Source organism: Cydia pomonella, chromosome 2 (genome assembly GCF_033807575.1).
Source record: "Cydia pomonella isolate Wapato2018A chromosome 2, ilCydPomo1, whole genome shotgun sequence".
Classification (NCBI taxonomy): domain Eukaryota; kingdom Metazoa; phylum Arthropoda; class Insecta; order Lepidoptera; family Tortricidae; genus Cydia; species Cydia pomonella.
In genome coordinates this window covers 3,800,782-3,823,029 of record NC_084704.1, presented here as the reverse complement: position 1 = coordinate 3,823,029, position 22,248 = coordinate 3,800,782, and the positions used below count along the sequence as shown (strand labels likewise).

The following is a 22,248-nucleotide window of genomic DNA, read 5'->3' as shown; positions in this document are numbered from 1 at the left end:
AAATGTTACAGGAAACATTTATTTTGGAAATGGACAATTTTGATTCGGACGGAATTTTTTCGACGGTATATAAATAGTATTCATCTAAGATGACAGAAATTTATTAGAGTGCCGAAACTGTACTGTCGTTGTACGTCAGTACTATTTATTTATTTCTTTTATTTATTAAGACACATGGTATAATCTTAAATAAAATCGTAGCCCCACAAATCTCGACAGCGACTAAGATTAATGATGTTATATTATATAACGTTAGATAGGTCATACTCATACATAAGGAGCACAAAAAATACTTCCATATTTATTTCTATACCTAGGAAGAAATCTGTCATTTTTGATTAAGTTGCGCAATACATTCATTCATCTCTGTCATACTAGCTAGTCTGTTTCTCTTTCAGTGAGCGGCAGCTCGTTAACACGTGCACATCTCTCGCTTGCTCAGATGCTACTAAAGGCAACTTGTACAATTTGTCACAAGGTAATTTTTTTACGCCTATCTATCTTGAGTTATAATAAATCATTGGGTTAGTGGTACCGTAAAATAGGGTCATGTGTCAACCCTATTGGTCCACAGAAGCTGGTATAGCGACCCGAAGCGCCCGCGCAGTGCAAGTTATCTCTTAATCATGCGTCCACTCCCCAAGTACTTGTTACCGTGTTATAGGAAATGTTTTTCTTGTTACATTAATGACGTTCATATAAAGACAGTTGACAATGGTTTACTGAATAAGTTTTTTTTTTAAATATATTTTCGATACAAGATTATATCGCTGATTGTACTTTTCTTTCAATAGGCAACTAGTACTACTCGAGACAGTTCTAAGAAACTCAAACACGATTAGGTTGCATTCTTTTATCACAGAGTTCCAATGGCTACCTCCTGTCTCCATCATCAGATCAGCTCGATGATTTGCAAGACAAATCTTGGGTCAAAACCCGTAGTTACAAACATAGTTACATTTACATACATTGCAAGTTAAATAAAAGCTTGTAAATAAAACTGTTAATTTTATTTAATGTTACTATCAGCCAACCTTCAGGCAAAACAGTTTCTTTACTAATAATTTTGCATGGTCTCAAGCAATTTTACTGAATACTTTTTACGCAGATGCGATTCGTCGCGCATCGCCTCTTCGGACGCAGATACGAAGAGAATCACACCATCGTACCGTCGTCGCCGCATGTGAATTCGTCGCTTCGCACTTCGCAACGACATGCGAGGACAGTATGCCGCTTACTTATATCTACAGCCTACAATCATTTTCGTCTCGTTTTATACTCACTTTAGGAGCCGAACATGCAAGTAGGTAGTAGAAGTTGTCGATGTTCGTGTAAAATATCTCAGATTCAGGCGTTTTTATAAGTTTGTTTTTGGATTAAAATTGCATGAGAACACAGTTACGAAAGATCTCACACTAGCGTCTCCCGAACGTCCGCGTCTAGTCAACTCTATGGCTGCTGCTCGACGCAACGTTGGCGCAACTGCACAGTAACACCATTTTCTAAAGCGCTGAGGGCCTACCGCGAACCACGTTCGACGTGTTACCTCTCTATCGCACTTGTAAATTCGTACGTAAGTGTGACAGGGAGGCAACACGTCGAACGTGGTTCGCGGTAAGCCCTCTGACTCTAGTCTACGCCGACGCTCAAAAGCCGCTAGTGGGGTCTCTCTATACATGTGCTCGGCTACTTACATGTGCGTAATGGTACCCGCAGGCATCCATGCAGAGGTAGAGGCAGGTGGCGACCCCCTGGATCGTCAGGAGGCCAACCTTGTAGGTGGCGCGTTGTAGTATTGCTGAAACAAGGAAAATATATTTTTAGAAAATTAGATCGAATTAGATATAAGAGAAAACGAAATCTTAAACATTCGCATCGCATGAATCAAACACTTGCACGAGGCGAGTTCGGCTCTGTGGTCTGTGACGGATATTTATATCCATCATTGGTGTCAAAAAGGTTAAGAATGTACTTGCTCTGTCATTTAATCCACTTGTATATCGTCCTGTGCCCAGCCGTGGTACATGAGTATACTTACTATTAAGGATTATGGACATGAATAGCTATTTAAGACGTAATAACGTGTAATGAATTGCAAAGAGGGAGTAAGGATACAAAACCCCATTAGGGAACTAACAAATTCCCAAGCATTTACTCACTGTACCGCTACACTTCACTTTGCCCCATCTTTATGACGCTCGCGTTCCTCGCATTGCCAACTTGCTATAGCAATAAGTAATCTAAAACGGTTACATTAGCATAACAAGGCTATTCATGGTTAACGCGATTAGTTAGATCCTTAGGACTAGCGCGAGTTAAGGGGAAGTGAAGGAATGTACAGAATACGATCCCGCTGTCCTGTCTGTTCAGCACTCAGCGGCAAATTGAGTCTAATTTAATAGCGTCAAAGAATTTCATAGAAAGTAGATACTAGCATTCGCCCCATAGGCGGTTATCACACTGGATGCGATTCGCACGTCTCTCCGAAGTTTCAGCGAGACAACGCTATGCGCGTATTATAGCGACATCCCGTTCGCACATCGGAGCGACGTGCGAATCGTATCCAGTGTGATTACCGACTTACAGACAGACCAAGGTAAGTTGGCAACGATTTTGATAGCCCAGCCTGTGCAAGTGTTAAGTAAACTTCATAATTTCATAGCAGTTTGATGTTTAAAATAACATATGCACAGTTTGGGCTGTCAAAATGGCTGCTATCTTATCTTGGTCTGTCTCTACAACCGCCACTGCATTGCTGTGCAAATGTCAAAGTCGAAAGTAAAAAAATTATTATTTATTTATTATGTCGTATTGTACTGCTGCAAAAATGCCAGTATAGTCTGAATTCGAATGGCGTAGGTATCCACATTCATGACTATACTTACCGCAGGTACGTCCACATTCATGCCTATACTCACCGCAGATACGTCCACATTCATGCCTATACTCACCGCAGGTACGTTCACATTCATGCCTATACTCACCGCAGGTACGTCCACATTCATGCCTATACTTACCGCAATACCAATTGGCGACTGAGGTCAGAATGCTATCTCCTTTACCTTTGCTAAGACCAACCAAGAGTGAAAGAGATTGCATTATGCCTCAGTAGCCAGTTGGTAGCGCGGCTACTATAGTTTATAATTATAATATTTGTACTCTTTCGTGTTTTGGTTTCAAAACGGAGCCATTTGCTTCTCAGCATTTTTATCGGGTATTGAAGAAGTTTGAATACCATCAATTACCATTAAATTACGTTTGATGATAACTTTATCATTAAATACAGTATTTCCGCATAATTGTCTGCCTGTATAATGGAATGCAAAACCGAATATTCAACAGCTACTTGGATAGCGAAGAAAATATCATTAACGTATAATTTATATGCATTTCGCTTTGTAACGTTAAATATACAAGCGATAAAACATTTACCAAAACCGAGTTTATGAATGAAGAATTGATACGATAAATAATTTACAGGTCAATTCGAACGTACACAGATGTTAGATTGATATTTGTATAATATTACTTAGTTATCGTGCTTCTCGCCCGCGCCTAGGGTTGTCCTATGAAAAAAAATAATATCCTGACAAAAGTCCTGACAGCACCCTAAAAATCCTGACAATTCTTTGACGGTAATTGCTCTAAAAATTCTCCCGGAGGATGTCGTCCACCATTTACCATTTCCACAATAAATAAATATTATAGAACTTTTTACACAAATTGACTAAGGTTCAAATTAAGCTCGATAAGGCTCACAATTATTCCTTTTATGTCTAAACCTTTCGTGGGCCACTAGCCCCATAACGCACCCCGATACAGACAGCATAACCTAAGCTTTCCCCTGCCCATCTCTAGCCAGCCTCTAATAGTTAGTTGAGCTTTCTATAAAACCCTGACACTCACCAAGATACCCCGCAATCCTGACAAAGGGCCATAAATCCTAGAAATCCTGACATATCAGGGGAAATCCTGACGTTTGGCAACTCTACCCGCGCCAACACTTGTACGTACCGGCCAAAAACATATCACGTTCAGTTTTTACGGCTAACCTTTTTAGGGTTCCTAGTTGACTGTATATAATATACGGTATATATATAAGTCCGAACGAAATGTACGGTATTTGAATGACATCAGTTAGATGCCGTTCTGAGCTATAACCGAGAAAATTTAAGTTCGTCAATTCCGGGCATCTTTTCTGTCACTCTAATTACATCTTAATGAGAGTAAAAGAGAAAGACCCAGCAATTTGCGAATTTCGGTTTTTGCGGTAGGCCCCCTGATATCAGTGTACGTTCGAATGGGCCTGACAGTACATTTGGTTTGCAAAGGCGACCTCGATTCGATAATTTATGTCCCCAGTGCGATTGTTTATTGACAATATTTAATTGATATTGATTTATGTTTGTTTCAGATTTTCATCGAATGCCTATGTTTCTGTGACAATAAAAACTTTAATGGGACCCTGCGGGCTAAGCACGGTCGCATTTTTATCGCCTGTCACCATGTCTGTCACGTTCTAACAAGTATGTAAGTGCGAAAGTGACAGGCATAGTGACAGGTGATAAAAATGCAACCATGCTGCCACCACAGTTATTATATAGGTATATACATTATCATGGGTATGTACCAGTTGGCATCAAAAGGAGCGTATTAATTTTTTATTTTTTATTAAGATATCAACCAATTACACCCCCCATCTTCATCATCAAATCATCTTGTGATTTTACGTTAAAAGTATCTATTCCCTTAAAACTTAACAAAAAGAGATATGTCTCTATTATAGAACAATTATATTTAACTGTTGCAGATATATTTTGAACACAAACTGTCGAGATATATCTGTAATCGGAAAAGTAATTGAGGGCAGAATTTTGGCGCGTTGTTTCAATATGCTAATAATTATACTTATTGTAGGTATCAGTAGTAGGTAGGTATCAGGATGAATAAATAGCTGAAGGCTAGAGACAATATGTCTTTATTTCTAAACCTACGAGTATTAGAAAATTTTAGATACATATGGCGCGTAGTTACAACGCTACAATTGATGTTATGTTACCGAACAAGCACTATTTTGGGCGTGAAGTTTTGTATCGTGGTGTAAGTGTTCTGCCTCGAGCAGGCATACGGCGCGGCGTGCGTGATACAACTGATACAAGGTTTCGCGCCGCGCCTCCGCCGTGCCGCGCAGCACAGCGGTGCCACGCCGCTACGTGGGTTCTTCGCCTTTGGGTTTGGGGCATCGGGTCTTATTCTGGCCCTAACTATCTGTGTAATCACTCTAATATCCAAAAATCTATTTAAAAATGCAACGTCCCCTTATAGAATGTGTTAGTTTAAAACTGTTTACAGCCGCGACATAGATGGCGCCACTTACTAAGCATTATTCACTACAACGTGCGTAAAATGTAAACGTATTCATCAGGTACTAAGAACCGAACGCACTATAAACCAGTGGTAATGCACCCGAATTTGAACCTAAACTATGTGCATATAAGATCGAAAATTTAATGTCTAGATAGCTGTTCGTAATACTTTTCATCGTTTAAAAACGTGAGTACAGTATTAAGGCATTTACACACTAGGATTAGCTGCAGTGCAGACATTAAAGTTGAATGGAATGGTTCGAAGTCCATATTGGATGTGAAGAATCACTTTCGCCTTTGTGTCCAGTGCCTTATTGAGAAAAATAAAATGTGTTCATTGTGTACTTACCTAACAGTTTCTATCTAGTGCTTTTAAAATATTGCACCTATTGTAAAGGTTTGAATGAGTCACCAATTCACGAACTCGAAATATCTTTCGTATGAACTTCAGCATTAAGTATCTAGGTAAGCTACTAATACCATTATTTCGCAGTATATTCACAATTTGTATTCATAATGGTAAAAGTCTAAATGAACTAACGAAGGAGCGGGATATAGACGTTTTTAATAGCAACATCACAACTATAAGACGGATTCTAACCAGGGACCGGACCCGCTTACCCTAACCCGTTCAAAAACCCGGGTTATTGTAAAGCTGTGTTCCAAAAACCGCTTCATTTCGGTAAGCTTTTGATTGGCTTACCGGTTAAGAAACTAATCCTTTTATTTGAATTAATTCAGGTTAGCGCTTACCGATATTAAAAACCCGGGAAAGGGTTACCACTTCAAGCGCTGATTAAATACGAACAAGCTGTTTTAACTTTTACGTGAACTGCATATGGTCTATTAACGTAGCGCCCGACGCGAAACACGGCGGTTCCATTCCCTACGTGCACGTGCGAGTGCGCGGCGCGGCGCGGCGCGGCGGCAGTCGGTATTTGTCAAAGGCTTTGTAATTTGCCGACCTAATATTGCTAATTCAAACAAAAGTGTACGTTAAGTCAAGTAGCGCACAACGTAGATTTCAAAACACATGCTAAAGTTTAAGGCAAATTACCTAATATGGTAAGGCGTTGCATTGATTTTGGTATATTTTTGTTTAGTACCTATTACTCCTATTATAGTCACTTTCTTTATCGTTCTGTGCACATCTCCTGTGTCAGTGGAACTCATAAATGGCTTCTAATAATTTTATCGAGTTTGGGCTCATTTTAAAGGTCTTGACGAGTTCTTTACGATACACATGGTGGAGAGGGTCTGATGGTGGAATCGGAAGGTGTCGATGGAACTCATCGATAACTACTAATAATGCTATCGAGTTAGGGCTCATTTTAAAGGTCTTGACGAGTTCTTTACGATACACATGGGGGAGAGGGTCTGATGGTGGAATCGGAAGGTGTAGATGGAACTCATCGATAACTACTAGTAATGCTATCGAGTTTGGGCTCATTTTAAATATCTTGACGAGTTCTTTACGATACACATGGTGGCGAGGGTCTGATGGTGGAATCGGAAGGTGTCAGTGGAACTCATCGATAACTACTAGTAATGCTATCGAGTTTGGGCTCATTTTAAATATCTTGACGAGTTCTTTACGATACACATGGTGGCGAGGGTCTGATGGTGGAATCGGAAGGTGTTGATGGAACTCATCGATAACTACAAGTAATGCTATCGAGTTTGGGCTCATTTTAAAGGTCTTCATGAGTTATCTACGATACACATGGTGGCAAGGGTCTTATGGTGGAATCGGAAGGTGTTGATGGAACTCATCGATAACTACTAGTAATGCTATTGAGTTTGGGCTCATTTAAAATGTCTTGAACAGTTCTTTACGATACACATGGTGACGAAAGTCTGATAGTGAAATCGGAAGTTGTCAATGGAACTCATCGATGACTTCCCATAATTCGTTCCCTAAAACCTATAAAACGACATCCATGACAACTTTTATGACAAGTTGCATGGTCACCATCTTGGATTCCAAAATAGTCATGATTTTCGAAATCCGCACTCCGTAAAACCTATACAACGACATCCATGACTATTTTTCTGACATATTTCATGGTCGGCATCATGAATTCCAAAATGATCATCTTTTTCAAAATCCGCACTCTCTAAAACCTATAAAACGACATCCATGATGACTTTTATTTAATAGTACATGGCCGTCATCTTGGAATTCCAAAATAGTCATGATTTTCAAAATCCGCATTCCCTAAAACCTATAAAACGACATCAATAAAGACTTTTATGACAAATTGCATGGCCGCCATCTTGGACTTCGAAATGGTCATCATTTTCGAAATCTAAAAAACTCCCTAAAACGTATGAAACGTATAAAACACTCCCTAAAACGTATGAAACGACATCCATGACGACTTTTATGACAAATTGCATGGCCACCATCTTGGATTCCAAAATAGTCATGATTTTCGAAATCCGCACCCCCTAAAACCTATAAAACGACATCCATGACGATTTTTATGACATAGTACATGGCCGCCATCTTGGATTCCAAAATAGTCATGATTTTCGAAAACTGTACTCCCTAAAACCTATATAACGACATCCATGACGATTTTTATGACATAGTACATGGTCACCATCTTGGACTCCAAAATGGTCATCTTTTTCTAAATCTGCACTCCCATAAACCTAAAAACCGATTTACATGACGACTTTTATGACTTACTGCATGGCCGCCATCTTGGATTCCAAAATCGTCATCATTTTCGAAATCGGAACTCCCTAAAACCTAAAAATGATGATTTTTATGACAAAGTGTGTGGCCGCCATCTTACTAAAACCGGATACAAATAAGCATCTATATAGTAAGTCAACATTAACGTAAAGTACTTTTACGTCGGTAGTTACAATATAACTATCGAATCAATTACGTAATGCCCATCTCTGCCGCGGTGCCGCAGCGGTGGGGGAAAGGCGCGGGAGAGGGGTAAGGCTTACCCTAAACCGAAAGGTTACCGGTTAGTACACGCAAAACACAAACCGAATCAGCTCCTGTAAGCGGTAACCACTTGTTACGATTAGGTTAATCTGAATAATACGGGTTAATCATTATTGTTGGGTAACCGGTTGAACGGGTTACCCAAACGATTAGCTTATCATATGAAGGGGTTACCCATTCGAACGGGTAAGCCAAATGAACGGGTTTTCCGGTCCCTGATTCTAACAGACAAATTACTTGAGTGAGCGAGTCGTATGTGTTGGCATATTATTGTATCGATTAACGTATTAAGATTACTAATAAGTTTTGGTTTCTTTGTTCAGTATATAATATAATAAGTATTAATATTTAAAAATATTAGTGGTAACACGTTGTAAAAAAAAAAAAAAAATCTAGTGCTAACCACCAATTATCTGTTAACCTGTTGCTACCGGTGGGAACCTATAATTGGCTCTTTGTTATCTATATATATAACTATTGTACAATTTATAGCTGTTGGTTCTCCGAACAATAAATAATAAAAATAATAAATAATAATAATAATATTCACATCAATTTGCCGATTTATTAATTTTGTCAACGTGATTAATTTTAAATTAAAGCTTTAGATAACTGAACTACGCCTTTGATGGATAGAAGGACAGACAGAATACTGAAACGGAAAGTAAAACACGCCACTTATAATAATTAATACTTCTAAGATCTTTTTATGTACACATTCAAAGTAGTTATTTATTTTACATTTAATTTTCAGCATCCAAAATTGTAGTTTTAAGCCTTAGATCTTATACTTCAACAATAAGAAGACACTGGGAGGTAACCTCCCAAGATCTAACAGCCTCACTTTCGCGCATCTCGCAGGAAATAAAGCAATTAGTAACCCGAGCCGAGCGCAGCCGATCAGATACTGAGATCAGCTTGCTCGATTTGAGACTATTACGGGCGCTGGATTAGTTTGAACATGGACAGTCAGCATCAGAACAGCATGTAACAATAGTTATTTGTTTTACAAGGGGGAAAAGTTGTTTAACCGCTCGTGCTAATATTGATAGCCGAGCTGCCTTTACCAGTTGGTGTGGTGAAAATGCTTTGTATCAGGGTGACAGATACTTTGGCGCCTCTGAGGCCGCGGCCACTCTCCTAGCAGAGAAGACTGCTTCTATAAGCATTCCGCAGTGATATAACTTCACACCAGATTGTAATAAAGCTAAAAGAACCACGTCTCTGTGAAAGTCCTGTTAGGTATTATCATATCTATTGCAATAATAGTCAGGGTTCTATTTATAAATGATTCTTCATCCAAGTTGGCAATATAGATATTGTGTATGTTTTTACAGTTGGATCAAATGGTTTTTAAGCTTTTTTCGCTTTACCTACATTTATAAGGCTTATATACACTTATATTCGGGTGTTTTCAGAAAAAAAATGCACCCGTTTTCCATTAATTGTCCTTAATACAACATTTATTAGTCAGTTTTGTAACAGTTCATACGACATGTATGGTTAACTGCGTAATCAAAAGTGCTAGTGATTCTGAGTAGAAATTTGTTAGGTTTAAAAAAGTAAAGAGTATTTTTGAAAATGCCCATTCACGTCTCTCGTGGGGCCATACTCAAAGTTAAGGGCTATAAATGTAACTTTGTGACTGGAAAAAAGAGGTACGTTAGATATTCAATAAAGTTTTTATTGGATTCCAGACTAGTTAACTTAGTGTTTTCGAACTATAGTTAAGAATACTTTGTTTTTTATAGCCATAAACAAGTCTAGCATTAATGATATAATTACTATTCTAGTTATTACTAATATCTTGCTAAATCAGAACTGTTAACAAAGCTTGCAAACTTGGCTCTCCAGTATAAGTCTGTACGTGGATTTTGCATACTTTGTACAATTTTAGGGTTCAAGTAGTACTATGGATAATTTGATAAGCTCATAGTTTAGATAAAGTGTTTTGTGAACATTATAGGCAGTCTAGACGGACCCGCCTTCTAATCATACCGTACTATGTCGAAAAGGCATATGTCTTTACAAGTTTCAAATCCACATACGACCTTCTGAATCCGAGTCTAAGCTAATCGCTAATACGCCATTAATAGGAATCGTGTTGGTAAAAAATAGATAAATTGCGATTAGTTAATAAGTGGGTGTGTAGATTGTAAATAATATTTATTAATCTGATAACTTAATTGCATATATGTATTTACTAGGAAGTTGTAGATAAAAACATTTTGAGTGCTAATCTGGGTAGGTAAATATAATATATAAATAATAATTATGGGGCATTCTTGCACAAATTGACTAAGCCCCACGGTAAACTCAAGAAAGCTTGTGTTGTGAGTATTCAGACAAAGATGTCTATCGTGTATATAATATACAAATACTTAAATACCCATGACATAGGAACAAATATCTGTGCACATCACACAAATAAATGCCCTTACCAGGACTCGAACCCAGAACCAACGGCTTCATAGGTAGGGTCACTAGCCACTAGGCCAGACCGGTCGTCAAATTGATATTTTTTTATGGATCAAAAGGCATTCAAAAGCTAGTCAATTTTAGTAGGTACATATTCATTTATTAATAACAGATAATGAGGACATCCGTAGACGAACTGAAGTCACCGACATAGCCCACCGGATTAGCAAGCTGAAGTGGCAATGGGCAGGCCACATTGCACGCAGAGAAGATGGCCGATGGGGTCGAAAAGTGCTCGAGTGACCACCCACAAGATGGACAGACGACCTTATTAAGGTCGCCGGAAGACGCTGGATGTGGGGCGCTTCCAACCGGTACATGTGGAGGTCCAAGGGGGAGGCCTATGATCAGCAGTGGACGTCTTATGGCTGAGATGATGATGATGATGAATAATAAATACATTTCGCTGTATTACAGCAAATCCAACCCGCTGAAATTTAAATGCCTAGTCTATCAAAAATATATTAATAATAGGTACAGTCGCCATCAGATATATCAGAGCGCCCTAGTTGCTCACAAATATCTGAACACGCCTCTATTGTCAATGCGTTAGAGTACCACCTTGGCCGCTCCGATATATCCTGATGGCGACCATACTAACATATAACATAAAAGTTAGTAAAAAAATAAACGCAAAACAAGAACAAGACAAGTACTTATGTATGTCCAAACCGCCGCAGGCAAATACTTGCCCTTGCGCATCGCCGCCATAGCGCCGCACTTTCAGTTTCACAACACTGGACAGTAACCATGATTTATCTTCTCACAATCTCGATGGATAAGTAAAATTGTTCAAATCACCTAAAAGTCTATGGTGATTTCCACCTTATGTTGTGGTAACTGGTTACCTTGCTACTTATACGATACGCTGCGTACTCGCATAGTGTTAGAAATATATGGTAGACACAAAACATAAAAACTCAAAAATGCGCGTTTTCCCGGAGATAAGATCTAACTAGATCGATTTTTCGGCCCCGAATGGGTCCTCATATCCCAAGTTTTATCAAAATCGTTAGAGCCGTTTCTGAGATGCCCGAAGTATATAGATATATACAAGAATTGCTCTAAAGGTTTAAAGGGATTAGAGATTCTAGTTAATGTGAAAATTCTATCTCTGGATGTTTGATTGCTTAATCATGCCAAAACGGTTTTAGAAAGTACTTTTTACCCAGGATTTCATCGGGACGCAATGGGAAATTAATTTTAGTCATTTTAGTAAGGCAATGCTTCACTTGAGATGCTTTCTTGGCATGAAGAAGAAAGCAAAAATATAATTAAATTACAAAATGGTACATATGAAACCTTATTTTTTTTTTATACTACGTCGGTGGCAAGCATACGGCCCGCCTAATGGTAAGCAGTCTCCGTAGCCTATGTACGCCTGCAACTCTAGACGGGTTACGTGTGTGCCGACCCTAACACTCCACACCCTCGTTGAGCTCCTTAACCTTAATTATGAAAATACTTCTTATTCCTCTTCAGTACGATAGTCATAAACGAGGTACAATATCAATTACTTATTTTAGAATTGTCCTACATCTTCAAAATAGGTACGCACCACAGTCGATAAGTATATAGTATCGACAACTAGCGCTAATTCGCGCTAAAAAGCTGTGAATGAAGCTTCTCGTACAATTTGCCGACGCGAGACGGCCGGTAATGAGCCGCCATTCACTAATAGTGATGTAAATTGTGCTACTTCAACCATCGAATCGATAAATACTATATTTAATTTATAGGCTAATAAAACAAGTAAAAAGGTAAACTTAACTGGAATAGCTAATTTGTTATAAGTTAGATATATATATAGTATCGAAGTTAGTTCAAAGTCCAACTTCAGTGTTTTTGATATTTCTATTTTCAATTTCTTATTTTTCTCTAAAAACATTGAAATTCATTATAATATCAACATCAAGATTTTCATAAGAAAAGTAAACCTAATAGCTCCTTGCTCGATACATGTATTTTTTGTATAAAAAAGTACTATAAAAGTGTTTCTTAAAGTTTTGGCAGAATGTCAAACAAGCAACTTATTGTTTTCCTCCACCGACGTATGATTAAGGCTAGAAATTAGAAAAAGATTAATGTTATCAATTATCATTCATAAACGTGTTACTGGTCTGAATTAGCTATGAATTGTCTCTTCTGTCATGTTGACTTATGTATGTGTAAGAAAGGGATAAAATATAATTTAACTAAAAAAGGCCCGTAAAGTTTTATGAATAAGGAGGTAAGAATATTTTGTAGGAATTATCGATGTCTTTGCCAACCCTAAACCACCCGCAGGTAAACCAGCAAATTGATTTCAAACCAGCACCATAAGGCGCCATCGACTAGCAAATAACACACATTTGCACGACTTAAGTAAAATTAAACGTAGTTTAAAACTCGATTTAATACTAGACCCTTACGCCCGACACTATGCTATTTTCCCCAAACAAAATTGAACTTTAGGTCGAGATGATATAGTCTGTTTTTGGTTGAATGGAGACAGAGGATCTGATTTCCTAGCTATTAAAATGAATGCTTACAATGATAGCCTGAATATTGGTTACTTTTGATATGTTTGTGCGGGCTATTTACGCATTCCGATGGCAGACTGCGGTTTTGCGTGTACATATATTTTTTACGGTTTATAAAGTACTGCAAATGATTAGTAATGTGCTGAGAACTTAAGTGTGCTGGATCAACAAAACTCACATGCGTGACACCCGTAATAAAATGAATATTTTGTAAGTTGGCAGCAATGCACTTAGTTTAAAACTGTATTCGTTTTGGTTTTGTTAGGTTGGTAGCCATTAATCGCAGTAACATTATAGCGATTAAAAGCACAAGAGCTTTTATGAGGAATAGACAATATAGACTTTTCTTGAAACCTTTTATGTATGTTCTTATATTCGTGTTAATGAATGCATAAATGACAGATAACAGTAGAGGAGTAGGAAAAAAGTATAATAAAAGGAAATGTAAGAACAGTTATATCAATTTTGCTTACAGAAAGATTTTTTTATGTTGATTTGCGAATTAATGATAACACCCGTCATAAAAAATGATTACCTAGGTATCATATATACATATTAAGTAAAAAATTACGCATTTAAAAATATAATCGGTCATTTACTTTCACAATCTTATCATTTATGTATCAGAACTTATGTCACAGTTTAATAAACCCAATAATACTCAAAAGCATTTAAAAAGACTCATAATTTACGGAGATGTCCATAAAAAGATATCCGTTTTCAGTGCGATTGCATGAAGCCAGGAGTGCAAAGTATGTAGAATCTATATATAAGGTATGTTTATCTTTGATTATCAGATCGTAGATTCAACACAGACCATTTTGATTGATAGATCGCTAAAGATAACATGTTTTAACTTAGATAATATTGGATAGATACTCAGGGATAACATTACACGGGGATTTCGAGACATTTGTGAAATAATGAAAAAATATTGCGTTAAGATTATCACTTCTGATTTTCTTGGCTTATTTAATGAGTCTAATGCACTCATTCATTAAGGTGTCATTTTCGGCTACGTTCGGCTCAGCACTTGACGTCCCTTAAGTCCCTTTGCATGCACAACCACAAATAAGATGACTTGAATTTTGACAACCATAAATAGCAGAAAGTACATTAGAAAGGGATAGCATGATTCGTCTCTGAATCGCTGTTAAACTTCGGTTTTGTAGGAAGTTTCCTTTTTGTACGATAGTACTATTACTTATTCTGTGTTGTTGTATAGCAACAGTGTGAGTGTGCAACACGTTAGGCATCTGTTACAGTGTTGCTCCACAAAAGTTATAACTGCAGTGGGATCCATTCACCAGACTTCAACGCGCTCAAAAATATCCATTACAAAATTATGTTATTACGTACGTACCTATAAAAGAGTCGAATTTTAAGATGAATTCTCAATCATAAACAATGTGATGATCATAACCCTTTAATAAATTGCGGAAGTTACAAAATATACAACATTTACTTTCCAGTGCATATCGTCATAGCTAAGGTATGACGACATCTTTCTATAATTGAAAACATCGAATGTGCCTATAAAAGTACCTCGAAACACTTTTCGGAACTTTGATCCCCCATAACCTATTAATTAAAACATTAATGCTCCATTTGACTACGAAACATTCTGATACACAAACCTGGCTCATGACCATAAAGATCGTGTCGACACTTGTTTTTGATAATATTTTTATGAACTCTAAAAATAATGTACAGACGCCCACACTATCGAAACCTGTTTAAATTCGACTTTATTCTAAACCGAATACGGTGGAACTTTTTAAACTGTTACCTACTCTTTGTTTGAGATTGTACACGGTTGACTAATGAAATTATTTCAACGAGATAAACTAAGGATAAGCTGTCTTGGTTGTCTTTAATAATAATTATGGTGAAAGTTCGGTAGCTGTCAGAAACGAGTCTTGGCACTTAGATTATGAACTAAAATATTTGGTCAGTTTCTTTACGTGTGGAATTCGAGTTGAATAGCTAAGTTGTAAGTAATGGGTGGTAAATAAAAAAAACGTTACAAAAGTTCACTAGGCTAATCTGGGCTGAGTTAATATTGAATACGTGTTTAGCAAAGAGTGACATTCATATTAAAGAAACTTGATCAGACCGTTTTGACTCGGGCAAACTGCTTTCGTATGTCTGGATGTTCTCCTCTACAGGTCGGGTCGCAATTCTCGACCAGGTTCAATATTTGATTTTTTTTCTGTCGTTTCATTTTATGGAAATGTTCTAAATGGAATGGATGGTTTTGTTTTTTTGGAAATTGACATAAAGGACTTAAGTGCCATTAGCGTCTATGACATTTATGATCATTGCGAGTACGCTGTGACAATGACTCAAAGGAGTAAGTATGTTTAGTTTTTAAATTTTTTATGCTTATGAATCTTAACGCGAGTTCTATAGCTCACAAAGCCAGTATTATACAAAAAATGTACTTCACTTTCAAACCATTTTCATCTTCCCACAGTTTATTTATGATAGTCATAAATAAACATAACATTACCGTCCATATACATCTTAGAGATGTGTAAATTTGCAAGGCAAAATACTCACATGTTTAAAAAACGATACGAATCACCAACAACCCACCTATTGAGACACCAAAACAAACTATTACTACCGGCCTCTAGAATAAAAAAACATTCCAACAGCACTTATGTCATGGCCATAAAAATATTTAATAAACTGCCTGATGCCATAAAAAATTTAGAAAGTGATAAAACATTTTTTAAAATCATAAAGTCTCTTTTATTAAAAAAATGTTACTACTCATTGAATGAATATTTAAATGATAACTTAGAGGATGAAATAATATCGATTAGTTAATATTTAAACAATACATTTTAGCCCATCTAATGTTAAAGTAAATACATATTGTCGTAGTTGTTAATTTAGTACATAAGAAAATTGCCGTGTCCTAACAGGGTATCATGTACTGACTGTAGTTTATATAACATCTGTATACAATGAACATGATTGCAATAAGTAAATTGAATTGAATTGAATTGAATTGAATTGAAATAATTTATAACGGCTTAAAACTAGGTTAAGGGCCATGCAACTTTACGTCGTCGTGAACTTGAATTCTGTTATGTTCAGTTCTTTTACTAGTATTTTCTGTTTTTCGAAATTATTTGTCGATTTTGTTCCGTTTCAGGTGATCATTTTCTAAATCTTATGGACCAATATGAGTAAAATGCTCACCAGGTAGACCGATGATCTAAGTGAAAGTTGCGGGAGCGAGCGGTATGAGGGCGACATTAAAACGAGTGGGTATTTTGGGCTTCATTGGTACCTTTGGTACGTACTTCACGTGGTAAGGATATTACGACAAGCAGCGGGCGTTTTTCGGCTAAAAAAAGATTTTTTTATATCCTATTTTAGTGTCCCCCTGCTGGGAAAAGGCCTACCCTCGCTTTCTCTACTCAACCCTGTCGTTTGTACATTCCCGCCAATCCGGATAATATACGTTCAAGTCGTCCTGCCATATCCTTTTTGGTCTGCCTGTACCCCGACCTGTAACATCTATGGTGTTCCGTGGGTGCCACTCGGTAACCTTTTGGCCCACCGTTCAGGATGCATGCCCAGCCTAGTCCCATTTGAGCTTAGCGTTATTGACACCTACATCTACAACTTGAGTTCTGGAGCGCAGTTCCGTGTTTCTGATTCGATCAGTTCTGCAAACATCCAGTATACTGCGCTCCATCGCTTGCTGGCAAACTTTGACTTTGGACTTTAAAGCAGTTAATGACCATATTTGAGCGCCATAGGTTAGGATAAGCAGGATACACCTGTCGATGACCTATTAGATAAATACATAAGAGCGTGAAATGTGTCCGTATTCAGAAGGAAGTTCCCGCCTCCGTATCTAATCTATTTAAGTCAGTGGATTACGTACAATCATATGACTGTGTACCTATACCTAGATACAGACACCGCACAGCAGTCACATGCACATACTGGGTTCAGCTTTCTTGTCCACGAGGAAAGTTCGGTGCCAAAAGCAATAAAGTTTTCTGCCATGCATATTCAATTGCATGGCATTGATGAGTTTTAGAATTTATACATTATCTAAAGATTCTAAAGGTAAACAAAACATAAATAGCTTTAAACGCACAAACTAATTTCTACATAAATATCTTCGAGAAAGAGAAGCTTAATTACTAATCACCTAAATGACGATAATTCGTTTCGAAACGTACTATAAAAACTTTAATCCTTTTGTATGAAAACACGGAAGAGTTTGATCAGTGATCACGTCGTCAAATCTTAGCTAAACACACGAATCTAGCGGCAAAAACTATCGATTACAATATAAACCGTGTTATTAGAATTTCAACCTTATCTTATACACAATAAGATCTAACTAGATCTTGATAATTGATTTATGTTACCTCGTGACATAGCGGCGAGCGTAGCAAATCGGAGTTCTATACTCACCGCAATACCAATTGGCGACTGAGGGATGCTATCTCCTTTACCCTTGTTAAGACTAACCAAGAGTGAGAGAGATTGCATAATGACTTCAGTCGCCAGCTGGTATTGCGGCTACTATAGTTTATTGGCAGAGTGATTTGTTCTCGGTTTTTTGTCGGACCGGTAGCTTGACCCCGTCACGGCCGCAAATGGGAATTATTTGTGAAGATTGGTTTGTGATGTATGGGATTTTACTCCCAAATATTTATTGCTTTTTAATGTATCTTGCTATAATGTTACTTTAATAAATACCGTTCATCCTAAGAGCGTTTTCAAATTGTCCGATCCGATATCGGATGTCGGATGATCCTTATAGAAAAGTAGCTGCTAAAGATTACCATCTAATCTATGGCATTAAGCCCTTATTTTTTTGTTGGTTGGTTTAGTTAAGTTTATCTTTTAAACAATAAACATTTAAATATTTAATAAAAGGCGCTTTTTAATTGATTTTTCTTTATGTTGCCGTATCCGACATCTGCTATCGCATTTGACAATGCGAAAACGCTCTAACAGAGGGCCTACCGCGAACCACGTTCGACGTGTTGCCTCCCTGTTACACTTACGTGCGAATTTACAAGTGCGACAGAGAGGCAAAACGGCGAACGTGGTTCGCGGTAGGCCCTCAGATTCAGTCAAATTGCAACGTATTTTTTTAACGTTTGGAAAGTGGAGTATCTGGCGATCTCGCGAAAACCGAAATTAGCAAATGGGGTTGGCAACTGTCAAAGGTTTGCATAGATGGCGCCATCATAGCTTGCCCCTGTCTCTAGTTTTGTTCTATGAGATTTGGCTTAAAGTACTGGAATCCAGGTCACAAAATTCAAAAAAAAAACAAGAATTTACCACAATTCTAGGGATTGACAGGGCAAGCTATGATGGCGCCATCTGTTTAATACTTCGACCGGGGTTGGCCGGTCGAAGTATTAAACAGATGCATATTAAACATTGCGGGGATCTTTCTCTTTTACTCTCACTAAGACGTAATTTGAGTGGAGGAAAAAAATGCCTGCAATTGACTAACTTCAATTTTCGCGGTTATAGCCATGCACTAAACCGAGTTCGTGACAACGGTAGCATTTGCTATTTTCGGAAAGCCTTCAATACTTATACAGTCCTAAGAGATGTCAGTGTCAATAAAAAAAAAAGGAATAGGCATCGCTGTCATCTGTCTCGCGATCACAATTTGTATCCTACTAGTGCGGCATGTTTGTCCAATTGTGCCGGCTGCACCCGTGTCGGACGTTTGACACTTATTGTTGAGCAGATTGAGACAAATGACCAACGACTGTGGCTATAATTTCTTGTGCCTAAATTATAGTGCGGCCAAGAGCATGTTGGGCCGTGGTCAGTGTAGCATTTCGTAGTTACCATTCTGACAGAACAGGCCAATTCACGCTCCGTGGCGAACGAAACGCAACTATCACAGTCGCACTAATATGGAAGAGTGTTAGAGAGATATAGCTACGATATGCTAAGGAGCGGTAACGATTGTAACGTTGGCTAAGCGGCCTGGGGGCCTGAACTAGCGAGCAGATAGCGTTTCGTTTCTCTGTGAACGATTGTCATTTTGGCTAATCACCTGCCCGCGTAGCCAACATGCCAATCATTAACGCTCCGCAGCGTAGTAGTAGTCATATTAGTGGGACAGTGACAGTTGCGTTTCCTTCGCTACGGAGCGTTAACGATTGACATGTTGGCTACGCGGGTTACGCTAGTTCAGGCCCCCAGGTATATCTTAGGACTTGAGGTGGTCAATAATTCTGAAATGACTCCACGGATAGCCTCCCGGATTTGGTCTGCCTAAATATAATTTAGTTTATCATATCAAAAAACAACATATAAGATCTATAACATCTCACTAGTCACGGTAAAACGCGCGTGAAAAATGTCCCTTTAATGAATCGCTGCCAAAACCGAAATGTTAAGATAATGATCGTAACCTATTAGTCAGTTTGTTTGGCATGCGGGAAGATTAATATTGTGAAATTAGCCAAGGCGGTGACAAGGCGCTTATTATAGTTTATCTAGTATGTTTGGGAATATCTTAGTCAATTTATGTAATTCAGCTTGAGTTAAATGGATGGAGTTAATAATTTAGTAAAAGGTTAGTTGTGAGACGTTTAGTTTGTATTTATTTTTTATTTATGTATCATTATACAAATCCGGCTGCGTGTATATTACGTAGAAGTGCTCTGCGCGTGCCGCCAAGCTGAGCACGCACACGTCACGCAAGCGGTGTGCCGTCTTTCATAAGGATCTGTATATAACAACGCGCACGACACCCACGCATCCGGTGTGTACACGTCATCAGTCATAGTCATTATACGAAGTAGTCATGCAAGAAATTCCCTTAATAGTAGTTGTGAATCGAATCTATTGAAATATTTTATAAATATTCATAATACAGCATTCTCGATAACAAGCTTGATAAAATACGAGTACCTACATGTGTTTGTTATCTGCTGTCTACCTTCTCAGTCATACAACATATTCAATTAACGAAATCATTTTTATCTCCTTTGCCACTAGTTTTGACTGGTATGATTTCCTCGTAGCAGTTTCATGATGTAATCTTGTTTACGTTCCTACATTATGATTAAAAGTATATAGTATATTTAATCGTTATACAGTAGGGTTTAAAAGCGCATGGACAAGTTATGAATGAAATCATTCATAAATTGTCCATGCAAAATTGAACCTGATACAAGACGTACAGTCAACCAATTTGATTCCTAGGCCACTATAGAACCATGCCATAATGACTTCTACGACAGTGCTTATTGAGTAATGCGTGTCAAGTATCTAGTAGTTAAAGCGACAAGGTTATATAGTGGCCTAGGATTCAAATTGGTTGACTGTACAAGATACAATGATATAGCACCTAAATAGGTGCTAATAAAATTACAGGCCATCGTAAACTAAGGTCCGATTAGATTAAACTAAAATAATTAAAGTTATGACAGCTTTTCAAGTTCTCCCTGTATAGTGTATATAAGTATTTTTATGGAATTTTCAGTTATATGGGACGGGTCAAGATTATACCAGCAATTACATGAAAAAGATTTCAACGATGAAACGCTGTGAGGCTTACCTACTTAAAAAAATAAACAAAAAAAAAATTGTGAGGATGTTTTAAGGGCATATCCGGATTACATTTTCAAAACATTTTTTTTTCTACTTTTTCTGATCAGTAAAGCTAAGATGGTCGGTTCTTTATCATTTGTCACCATGCCTGTCACGTTCGTAAGTGCAAAAGTGATGAGCATAGTGACAAGCGATAAAAATGGAACCATGCTGCCACTGCAGAACACGATACGGAATATAACCTTAAACGGATACCCATTATTTTTGTTACAACCTTAGGAAACCCGTACCCGGTGAGACAGAACAGAAATTTACTGTTGAACCTTATTGCAAAGATATAAGATCTACAATTGATCACTTAAGGGTGTTGCTATTAGTACCCACGTTTGACGTGACGTTTGTTGACAACCTAATTTCTAAAATTGGACGTGTACCGAGTATGAGTAACCGACGAAATTCCGCATACACGCACCTCAAACATGATTGTTTTCAAAATACATGTATTTGGGATTGGGGTTGAAAATAAAGCTTACTGTAGTCAAGTATAAATCAGTTTTAGGTGAAAATAAAACATTTTTGGTGCAAGGTTTTATCGCTGACCGTAATTATAATTCTAAGAACCCCAAACACAATCAGTTTGTGTTGTTTTACCACAGAGTTCCCATGGCCACGTGCTCGCCATCATCAGATCAGCTCAATGTCAGCATAATATTACATTGTCATTCGATTTGAAAATGAGGATTCCGATTTGAAAGCTTGTAAAATATGAGGATGGACGTATCCACTCAATTGCTTTTGGTAACTGTAGTTACCAGCTGTCACCCTTATTTTAATAGAGGTCATTGAAAAATATGAAGCATGTGAGTGGGTATTGTACGTTATTTTGAACCCTTGAACGTTATAATTATTTTTACTGTAATAAGGTTGGGGCCTTGGGGATAAAATAATGTGAAAACCTCTATTTTAATGGAAATTCTTCTTCTCTTCATCTTCTTCACGTCAGAAAGTAGTTTCAAATTTTTCTGGCCAGGCCTAGACCTAGAACCTAGTCTCACCTTCTGCTTTTCGCAGGCTTTTCATTCTCCTGCTTCCTTTCTGCGAGAAACGACCTCGTAACCGATCAATCTAGCCTCTCATGAACATCCTCAATCTTATCTATCAGCAAATAGGAGGAGCCACTCTTATTCCAAACTAGGCGGTGCTCTCGACGACGGTACTTTTTATGTACGAGAACCGACAATCCAAACAGATAATATATTTGGCTGTTGCCTTCTCCAGGCCGAAAGACTCAGGCGAGCCTTTCCGCGTGACCCGCAGCGTGGCAACGCGGTCGTCGATCGGCCTT

General features: G+C 37.9%; 1 protein-coding gene across 2 annotated transcripts in view; it reads right to left on the bottom strand.

The window, feature by feature from the left end:
* The window catches only part of LOC133531716 (fibroblast growth factor 22), a 245,416-nt gene that overhangs the window by 31,340 nt on the left and 191,828 nt on the right, over positions 1 to 22,248 (bottom strand). For both annotated transcript variants that reach the window (XM_061870104.1, XM_061870096.1), the window contains exon 4: positions 1,695 to 1,798. In XM_061870104.1, coding sequence (XP_061726088.1) covers positions 1,695 to 1,798 — 104 coding nt within the window. The remainder of the gene's footprint in view (positions 1 to 1,694; positions 1,799 to 22,248) is intronic.